Genomic DNA, 11,339 nt, shown 5'->3' on the forward strand with positions numbered 1-11,339 from the left:
TTACATTGACACACACACACACACACACACACACACACACACACACACACACACACACACAGCCATGCACAGAGTTGTTAGCAGCAGTGCTAAAGAGATGTGAACTTTGCTGTTGCACAGTTTTGATTCCCAGCCACAGCACAGTGCATATCAAGCCCGGTTGGATGGACCACACATTACTGTAATAATACATATTTTTATATTAATAAAGAATGAAGTGAGCGCTTGAGTAGCTCACCTGGTAGAGCGCGCGCCCAGATACAGAGGCTCAATCCTCGACGCAGGGACCGCATGTTCAACTCCGACCTACGACCCTTTGCTGCATGTCATTCCCTTCTCTCTTCACTTTCATGTCTGAACCGTCCTGTCATAATAAAGGCCAATGCCAAAAAAATGATGAACCAAGGGACTTAACTATATGTAAACTATACATAAAACACGCTATGTTAAAATAGTTGCACGTAGTAACAAACCCACAGATAATTGTCGCATTACTCTGCAGTTCACCTCAGCTCAACAGAGCCTTTCATTGGTTTAGTTTTACGGTTCACAACTTCATTTCAGCTTCAAGAATTTAGAAGCTAAAGACTTCAATTTATTTTTTCAGGAGCAGGTGGAGACCAAAACCAGAAGTAAACGGAGAGTGAATATTGGATATACATTCATCATGTCACACAACATGAAGCTTAACTGTTTGCAAACACGTTAGTCATATCAAAGCCATCATATGTCAACCGTGTGTCAAGTGACCTTAACCTCATTAAATTAGTTTTAAATGATTGAGCAATATTTGTCTTTAAGAAATGATTCCCATTCATAGTTTCTAATCTGAAGTCATTACAAAAACATACACCTCACTAAATGAATATCAGCTATGTATATTGAGTGAATGCATTTCTTTTTCAATTTAATTGCCCCTCTCTTTGTCTTTAGCTGCTCTAAAATCTTCTCTCACATACAGTATATCTTGGTTATTCAAGGTTAAAGGCACTGCCCTTTGCTTTTGGCTTTCTGGAAACTTTGCAGTCCACAGTTAGAACCGATGCTGGTTTTGTTCCAGGTTCAGTGAATCACTGTAGATAAGAAGCATTGGCCAAGTACCTGAAACATTAGAACAAATATTTGTGTGTCTTGTTGTGTTGTAGGCAGGAGTGTAAGAAGCTCCGCGAGGAGCTGAGAGAGGACCACGAGGAGGACAAGGCCTCCGCGCTGAATCAGCTGGCACAGAGCAAGGAGCAGGAACTGAGCAACGCCAGGGAGAGCTGGCAGAGGAAAGTGGAGGACCTGCTGGAACAGGTACGAGGGGTGCCAACGGATCTGCATGCGTGGGCAGTGCAGGATGTGCATGTGGGGGACCACGTGTGGGGGACCAGCCTCCCTCCTGCTCTTTTTGACCATGAGAACCATGAGAAGCTGTTGTTTTATGCCCTTAATAAATAAAGGCTTTACGTCATTTTTAAAGGAATATAAGGTATAATGTTCAAAATGAAATTGAAAGAATATGCAAAGAGAGATGATCACTAGTTCTGGGTGTAGAGGATCAGCAGTGGTGGAAGAAGTACTCACAGGTAATACCACAGTGCTGAAATACTCTCTTACTCGGAAAGTAGTATTTACATCAAAATGTACTTAAAGTACCAACAGTAAACATACTCATTTTGCAGAACGGCCCATTTCAGAATCTTTATACAGTATATGATATTACTAGATTATACTTAGTGATGCATTCTTGTGTCCATCATTTTATCATGTGACAGCTGGCAGAGGTTCATTTTATTTTAACTACTTTATATACTGCTGGGTATCTTACAATAATCTTTAATACTACATCATAAGTAGTTGTTTATAGTTTGTATTAATAATCTGCAAAGTAATTTATGGTAACAAATAAATGAGGATGAGTTAAAAGGACAATATAGTAGAATAGAGTAAAATTAAGTAAAATTAATAATATAAAATGAAGATAAAAACTCTACTCCGTGACATTTCACCACAGAGTACATTAGCAGGTTCCCTCATTTATACACAGTACTGATTAAAGATGGTTTTAATCTTCTGCCTGAGCTGTGAATACCACAACGCGGCAGCTTGTAGTCGAAAAGCTGTAATTATTCCAGAAGCGAGAAAATCAATAGGGATGGCGAGAGAGGATGATAATGGTAATAACAGCAACCGCCTCCCTTCAAAGCTCGGGTTGGCCCCTGGAAGACCTCCTGTCTCTGCCAGACTCTCTTATTTCTTCCTCGCACCGGTGGACAAACTCACTCACACATTCATTATCTGATGCTGCGGTGAGAGCACCGGAGCAGGCAGCTGCTGCTAATGACCGTCCAGTAATAGCAATATTAATGTAGCGTGACTAAGCCCTGCTGTGGTCATCACACGCACACACACACACACACACACACACACTTGATGTTCATTTCTGCATGCCGTGCTGCTGGGTGTCATCACGCTGTCCATCAGCTCCCATCCAGTGATTAATGTGTCCGCTTCACGCCTCGCAATCAGCAGAACCAGATTTATTTACTGTGATGTCAAATCAGAGCAGCGGGCAGCCTTTTAATAGATTCACACCGACGGAGAAGAGGATGTTTGGAAATCACAATGACTGTTTTCTAACAGCCTGTGTTTTTAACAGACTATTATGTCTGTGCCAGTGATGCCTTGATGCGTGGGGAGATATAACTTTTACAAAAGATGACTTGACTTTTGCTCACAAACAAGATGCATCATGTTTTCAAAAAGTAAAACTCTATATGTGAATACCGGTGGCATCTCTTTATGTGATGAAGTATGAGGGGGATGTGTGCAAAGGTAACAAAATATGAATAAGTACCTGTGCACCTTGTACCGAGGATTTTAAGAGAAAACAGGGCATGTTACGATACCTTCAGGAGGGTCAATGCATTAATAAATCATTTTATAATAACTTATAATTTATTTGTGTATCAAAGTGTTAATAAATGAATTATTTAAGGTCCAGCTGGTCTCACCTGTCACTTTGCTCCAAGGGGTTTCAACAGTTGGTGAAGCAGCCAAGGTTATCATCCTGGGCCTCGTGCCAACAAGTGTTGCTGTTTTTAAACATGAGAGGAGAGCATCTTCCCACAGCAGCTGGTCGACCTTTCAGTTTCACATTACATGGATGTAGTCCTCTTTGTCCTAACGTTTCCGATTAAGCTTCTTCATCAAATTAGCTTCGTTGGCATCACCAAGGTTAAGTAAAATATTGCTAAAGCAGATTTTACAAGGTTGTTAATTTTTTTCCCCACATTCAGCCAAATATTCATTATCTTAAGTTGTCTAGACAGACTAATTTGGTGAATCATGCTGCTTCCCCCCATCAGTGAATTCTATTGCTACATTCATTGCCCTGTACCATTAGCCAGAGTTCATTATACACTGCAGTGGACTGCAAATGATTAATTCACAAAAAGCAAGAGACTGCTCGAGGCTTCGAAGACTTACAAAACTCTTAATACGGCAGCAACCTTTGTTTAAGCCTAATTGATTTCCATCCCTTTCTTTGCCTTTCTTTGTTGTTCTGCTGCATAACGACGCTGCTGCCCAGAGACAGCCTGAAACGTCCTCATACTTCTCGTTCTTGTTCAGGTCTCCCTCCCAGTCTAACTGTATCTTGCCTCTTCCTCTCTAGATCTCCCTGTTGAAGCAGAGCCTGGAGATGCAGCTGTCCCAGTCGCAGTCGTCGCTGCAGCAGCTGCAGCACCAGTTCAGCCAGGAGAGAGAGCACCTGCGGATGCAGCTGGACGAGCTGCAGACGGAGCACCAGAGGCGGCAGCAGCGCCTGCAGGAGGTCCACTGCTGCTCCATGAAGGACATGGAGCACGCCAGGCAGAGGGACCTGAAGGTAGGTGGTGGACAACATGCAGACACAATAAACTAGGGTGACCGTATTTTGATTTCCAAAAAAAGAGGACGCTCGGCCGGCCTCGAGACACAAACTCAGACAGGCTTCTCAGAGGTTAATGAACGTGCTTTATTATGCCTCAATGGTACAAAAACACCTTATGTAATGAAATCAAATCAAATCTGTAACAACCAGTAACTAAATAATAGCTCTCTTTTCAAATAAATAAATATGAATCTGATATGACGATAAATTGCCAATATATATTTAAAAAGTGTTACAAAACATAAACCGATTTTCCTAACATTAGTTACATAGATATCGTTCAATATCAGCGTTGCCAGTGTGAGTAGCTCTTGTCAAAAAAGTCCAGCTGCCATTGGCCTATATTTTTAGCAGTAACAGGGCAATCTGAACTCCCATATCTCCGACTCTGCAGTAGGGCAGCAGAGTGATGGAGAACCTCAGAACTTAGTAACATCAGCACCATGGAGGGCTTCTGCATCCCTCGTACTCAGGCTCAATCAGCACCATACACAGAGATCTGATTGCATAACAATAGCAACATTTATCCTGGAGGTTGGATGTTGGTATGATGGCTGTAGAAGTGTGAGCCCAGTGCCGTAAAGCAGAACCAGAAAACCTGCCTTTTCAGCACACTGAGCCAAGATGTGCATTCTTCAAAACTGAAGAAAGATTATCCCGTAATTATATGCAAAGAATGTGTGCATTTGCATCATCTCTGCCAGCTCCTCAACAGAAGCCCTCCATGACATTTTTATCCAATAGAGCCTTTTCAGAGTCAAGGTTAGACCGGCAGTGAGTCATCGCCAGCGTTACTCACGCTCGCTGACAGCAGACAGCTTGTATATCAAGCAGCTATGCTGACAGCTCCGTGTTTCCTCTTTATAATGTCAAAATATGCAAGCACAAACCAACATACACACTCGTGAAGGTGCCAAGAAACTGTTCCTCAACGCTAATCCTTCCATTTCACAGTCAAGGTTGATTTGGATCATCTGTACATCATAAAACCAAATCCCTTCTTCGACTTGGACGCTGTAATTGTATTAATGCTTTAGGCAGAATGGAAGTCAGGAAATGGCATCCTGATGCTGTGTTTTTGACAACACGTTGTGTGTGTGTGTGTGTGTGTGTGTGCGGACAATGCATATCACCTCTGAGTCACGCAGCTCCTATGAAATGGAAGCCCAACTGACTGCTGTAACAAGCCTTCTCCTCCCTGTGATCTTCCTCTCCTCCTCTTCGTCTCTGATGCAAACACACACAACGGCTGGTGCACACTCCCTCAAGATAACCACATAGTTGACCACTTTTTTCTGTCAAGACTTCATCTTTCGTCTGTCAGACTTGGTTAATAAGGAGGGGAATAACATGTTAAAAAGCTTTAAGGGTTTATGGTGGCGGGCGGTTTATTTTTCTATCGGCAGTGCAGGGAGAGAAAACTCAATTATCCAGAGTGGAGGCATTAGAGGGATGATTTTGTGGTGTGTGTGTGTGTGTGTGTGGTACTTTCAGATTGTCTGGCGTTATCTGTTCGCACACAGTTACATCCAGGGAGTAATAAGGTTTTTACAAATCCCCTCTACACACTCACATCACCTAATTTAGCTCCCAAAAAGCTACAAATAGAAGCAGAGAGTCTGCATGGAGCAGCTTATTGGTTTCTTATCATCCTTTGTCTTACTTATCTTATCTCTTAGACTCTTGATCACTTTTATCTTTATTTGTCAATCCACACAATCCACACAGGCAGTTGAAATGGATCTTATGCCGATCCCATCTTCATACACACAACATACACAAATGCACCGCACTTTAGGATGTAGCACATTTCCAGCGCCCGGCAACCCTCTGGTTCCCAAACCAACAGCGCCGCTAAACTCCTCAGTGCTCTGGCAGCACGGAGTGAAGCCAAACACCATTCATCTGAACACACTGCCCACACAAAGGTGACACAGAGCATGTTTAAGATCGGCGGATAATCCCTTTGACTCGGTGCAGACATTCCTGGTTCCCAGACGATGCATCCTAATGACTTTTGTAATCCCAATTTTTCCAAAGTTTTCATTTGTCTAATACTTTGGTTCATGACCATATACCTGCACATCTAATGCCTTTCCCATCAGCCTCAGCTCCACCTTGTGTTAAGTGCTAATAAGGAGATTTCAGTATGTTAACACGTTAAACTAAGATGGAAAACATTAAACCCGGTGAGCAGCATGATCACACTTTCTTTGCACACTTATTTGCCCGGGGTTCAACTCCGACCTAGTGCCCTTTGCTACATGTCATCACCCATCTCTCTCCCCCTTTCATGTCTATCCACTGTCACTATTTAATAAACCTAAAAGCCCCCCAAAAAATAATCTTTAAAATCGAACCTCACTAAAACCTCCACTCTGGACCCTTGCCAGTGTGCAGTCATCTCTCACGGTCCGATCTATGGGAGGTTAAACACGCCTTTTATCTCTAACAGGCTCCCCTAGTGTAAAGCTCTCTGTTCAGATGTGTCTGAGAAAGCTTTGAATAAACAGAGGATGATGCAGCAGCTCGAGTGCTGACTGTACTGGAAGAAAAGAAAACCTTACACCTTTTTCAAAGTCGACAAGTTGGCTGCAGGTTAGTTTAGGCATTAAGATTCTGCTCTTGGCTTTAAATCACTCAACAGTCTAGCACCTGAACACATCGCTGATGTGTTTTTAATCCGCATGCCTTTCAGACGACTCTGTTCCTCCAACTCTGCTCTTTAAGTTGTCTTCGGGGACTGGATTTAGGACCTTGTGCTGAAGCAGCTGGATCAGCCTACCAGAGGCCCCCGAGGGCCCCAGTCTCACTTCACGTCTTTGTGTGTTTCCCCTGTCTCTCTCACTGTTTCTCATCAGCGTCACGCCCACTTCCATTTAGTTAAACAGAATCACCACTAGCAAAGTAACAAATATTGACCGTCCAGTAATGGAATAAAGATTGAACCACCAAGCCTCCGCACACAACCACAGCGAGAGGAGAGAGGAGGAGGTCAATGTGACAACATTACAGTCAGTTTGTTAATTATAGAACTGGCTCCGATTAGGAGTAACTGATGTGCTCCCTTTTAATTAAAGCAATAAAAGGTATGGTTTTAACTTACCCACGGCACAAAAAGACCAATGATCAATACCAATGGAAATGCATTTGTATTTGAGGATCAGCTCGGGATGTTTAAACTCCTCTCAGCATCTTTAGCTTCTGTTTTGTGATGTGAAGCCGTATGTGTATATCAGGGGTATCGCTACAAGAGAGACTTAAATCACATCTTTAGGGTTTGATCTAATCAATGAATCATGTGGCTTAGTGAATACTGGAGAGAACGGACCTTTTACCTCCTCCTACACCTCCCTCGCCTGTGTTGATATAAAGAGGAGGAGGAGGGAAAAATAAATCAACCTCAGTTACATTCTTCATTGAAATTTTATCACATTTTTTTGCCATCTGACATCCAAACAAACACCTCTTCACAGTGCGTGCCATTTGTACTCATTAGTCAGATTTTCCGAGGTCAAAGTCGGAAACACCCCCCGACCCCGATATCTGAGCTCGGAACTCGGACAACCACCGATAACCACGAGCTCAAAATCCAACATGGCTGCTGCGTGCATCTACAGCTGTGAAAGCTGTCGTAACATAAGGTTATTAGCACGTCTGTCTTATGTGTGTCTCACTAAATTAGTTGTAAATACATTAAATCTGTGGACATGTTGTTACGCTCTTTGTATGCACAAAAACAGAGTAATGCGTTATTGACTGGCAATGCTAACAATGGCAATGCTAACAATGTCTCTCCTGGCTATAGCTAATGAAAACGTAAAAGTAAATGTGCTGTATTTATAGAGCGCTTTTCCAGTCTTAACAACTGCTCAAAGCGCTTTTACATCTACAGGAAACACTCACCATTCACACACATTCATACACTGTGGCCGGGGCTGCCGTACAAGGTGCCACCTGCTCATCAGATAAACATTCACACACATTCACACTCCGATGCGCAGCACCGGGGGCAACTCGGGGTTCAGTGCCTTGCCCAAGGACACTTCGACAATGACCGCAGGGGCGGGGATCAAACCATCAACCTTCCGATTGGCAGGCAACCGCTCTACCACTGAGCCACAGCCGCCCGTGGATTCAACTCGAGTGTGTGAACACACTAATAGCCCTGTTCCCATTAGAGAAAAAAACCCAAACACCCACTAAAATTTGGCTTTTTTTTCTTTTCTTTTGTAGTACAATCACATTGCCAGACCTGCCTTTACAACGATTAATCGTGCAGGCCTACCAGGAAATAAACCGCAAATACTAAAAACACATGCAACACAACATCACTGCCTATGAAAACAGAGAAAGAAATGCAAGGACAGGTTAGGCAAAGGTTTGGTTAATACTACTAATGGTTATCTAGAAGGCTGGGCCATTAATAATAATGATGTATCCTTTATAGAGCAGGGTAAGCAGTAGATGATTGGGCGTGGAAATGAGTCTGAGACATAGAGGTGTATTTACTGTAGGGGGCTAATAATGAGGGGTCTGGGAGCAGGTGCACAGGTGGAGGTGGAGGTTAGGTGGTGCTGAATGGCAGGAAACACTGAGGACTACTGCAGGTTAGTGACTGGCAGACTGACAGTAGAGAGAGAGGAGAGGCTCGTTGTAATACTTGGTGTTGGAAACACAACTAAATGCAACATTATCATTCACCAGCTCACAAAGATCTTAAATCTGTGAACTGTTTTGTTTTTAAGTGTCTCCATAAAAACTCTCGGGTGCCCCATCAAACGCTAAGAATCTGAGACTGCTGTCCGCCAACTCATCTGAATATTCAGGGCTGTCTTTGTTCCTGAGTCAGTTCCCAAAGGCATCACATATTGAATTAAAATGCCACGGATGTTGCCGCCAACCTTCTATGAATATCATTTTAGAGGTTCCTTGTTGATGGGTTCTAGTTATAATTTGCAAAATGGCGTCTTAACATTTTACTGACAAAGGAAATGGTTTTATACTCAGCGTGAACAGCAGTTTTCTCGTCTACAACGGTGTGCTTTTAGGGCCTTGTGTAATAATGAAAATGAGATCTCCTCTCTACTAAATATTCTGACCCTGCTAAGGGGAACAGCAGCTGTGTTTTCTCCTTTAACATTCAACGTTTCTCTTGATGTGATCTTTCAGTCTGCAAAGGCATCTCTGACGTGTACCCAAAGTGTCTCTGAACATCAGAATAACTCTTCTTTTATACTTTTCTTCTTGTCCTCACAAATGTCAGCTTATCTATTTCTTTGATATGGTGTTACCTTCAAACTGCTCCTTATTTCACAGATAGATAGATAGATAATATATATATACCCATAGAATAGATAGATAATAGATATATACCCATAGAATAGATAGATAATATATATATACCCATAGAAGAGATAGATAATAGATATATACCCATAGAAGAGATAGATAATAGATAGATAGCCATAGAAGAGATAGATAATAGATATATACCCATAGAAGAGATAGATAATAGATAGATACCCATAGAAGAGATAGATAATAGATATATACCCATAGATAGACACACTCTGATCTATTCTCAGCTGTGGGGTTGGGTTACCTCAAACTAAGCCTTCTGTAGAAGATCCTTAGAATAGATGAAATACAGTTTAAAACCTCCATTTTTAAATATTCCACCTATCAATGTGTTTCTCATAAAGTCAAACCATATTTTATAATAAACACACCCACACTCACGCACAAAATGTGGCTCCGCACGCATCAACAACCGCTCTTTCTGCCAGAGCAAATGTTCAACTGCCAGCAGTGTGTGTGTGTGTGTGTGTGTGTGTGTGTGTGTGTGTGTGTGTGTGTGTGTGTGTGTGTGTGTGTGTGTGTGTGTTGTGGCAGCCCTCCAGTCAGCAGTGCTAATGCCTGATGCTAATGTATTTAAGTGCTTGTCAGTTTTCTTTGCTAATATTCTAATATGTTGTTACGTTGTTTGTTAAATTCTTGTAATGAAGCCAAACTGTGATCAACAACAGCTGGATGAAACTGACTGAACACAATTTAATTAATCACCTACTTTACTTAAAATGGCGTTTCCTCCACAAATAGAATTTGGAAACTTTTAGTACATAATGGTGATCGACACCTGTCCATCATACTCCTAATTATTAGCATAACCTCTGTTCTGCTCAAAAGCTACCGGAGAAAAAGTGACAGTGGTGGATTTTACAAATGCATTATGACAGTGAGTTGATTTCACCTTTTTTTATCCTTAAAAACCCAAAGGTAAAGTGTCTTTGAATTAATTTCCGTCACAGTCGATGTCACACGGGAATCCGTAGAAACTGTCGGCAGTCATAAAACAAAAAATCTTCCAAATATGAGGGAGAATAGTCTGTTTTTGAATGTATTTTTACATAAGATACCTCTATTTTCCTCAGAAACTACAAAGCAGACCCAGATTTCTCTTCTCTTCTTTGATGGTGTTTTCAATGCACTTTAAGTCGGTGTGTGATGATTGGTCAGTTTCTCCTTCAGCCCTTATAGAGGATTAAAAATGATAAATACTACAAACACATCCATATCTCTCCCTGCCACTCTTCCCCATTTTCATTTTCATTTTCATATCTCTCTTACTTTTCTCTCCCACTCTATCATCTCCTCCTACGTCTTCAACTTTTCATCCGCAAATGTTCCTCTTTACTCCTTTTCTCCACCCTACTTTTTCCCCTCCCACTCTCTGTTTTGTCCTCTCTCTCATCCTCCTTTGTTCCACTATACCTCCTCCACCACAACCCCCCCCCCGTCATCTCTCCATCAGGAGCTGGAGGAGCGCCTCCGCCACCATCACCATGCAGAGCTGCAGTCTCTCAGAGAGGCTCACCGCCAGAGCATCGAGACGCTGAAGCAGCAGTCGGAGCAGGAGCTGCAAACACTGCGCTTTGAGCTGGAGGACGAGGGCAAAGCCATGCTGGGTAAGGTCTTAGAGTGTGTGTGTGTGTGCATGTGTGTGTGTGCGTGTGTGTGTGTGTGTGTGTGTGTGTGAGAGTGCGTGTGTATATGTGTAAGATTAACCCTCCCATGACCTTTTTGCACATTTTCCTTTTCAACTAAATTATGCACAGTTTCAGGGGGTTTGGTTAAATTTGGTCCAGGGATTTTACTGAGGTTACACTGAAAGAAATTACTGCAAAGTAAAACCCCCATCCTTTCATGCAGTAAATAGGGACGTAAGACTTTTAACTTTGTTATGCATACATATAAGTACACATGGTTCTGCCCCGACCTTTACAACAAGAGGCAGCGTAATGCCCTGTCACGGTCACATAACAAGCTGCGAGCAGCGGGGGAAGAAGTACTCTGATTGTCGGCTTAATGTGTAGAAATACCAGTGTAGAAATACTCTGTTTGATTACAAAAGTATAAGCAT

General features: G+C 42.3%; 1 protein-coding gene across 6 annotated transcripts in view; it reads left to right on the forward strand.

The window, feature by feature from the left end:
• Positions 1 to 11,339, forward strand: part of fam184a (family with sequence similarity 184 member A) — a 125,331-nt gene that overhangs the window by 81,773 nt on the left and 32,219 nt on the right. For all 6 annotated transcript variants that reach the window (XM_034899673.1, XM_034899674.1, XM_034899675.1 and 3 more), the window contains exons 13-15: positions 1,146 to 1,296; positions 3,659 to 3,871; positions 10,731 to 10,884. In XM_034899673.1, the coding sequence (XP_034755564.1) occupies positions 1,146 to 1,296; positions 3,659 to 3,871; positions 10,731 to 10,884 (518 nt within the window). The remainder of the gene's footprint in view (positions 1 to 1,145; positions 1,297 to 3,658; positions 3,872 to 10,730; positions 10,885 to 11,339) is intronic.

The sequence above is a fragment of the Etheostoma cragini genome, chromosome 18 (assembly GCF_013103735.1).
Source record: "Etheostoma cragini isolate CJK2018 chromosome 18, CSU_Ecrag_1.0, whole genome shotgun sequence".
Taxonomy (NCBI): Eukaryota; Metazoa; Chordata; class Actinopteri; order Perciformes; family Percidae; genus Etheostoma; species Etheostoma cragini.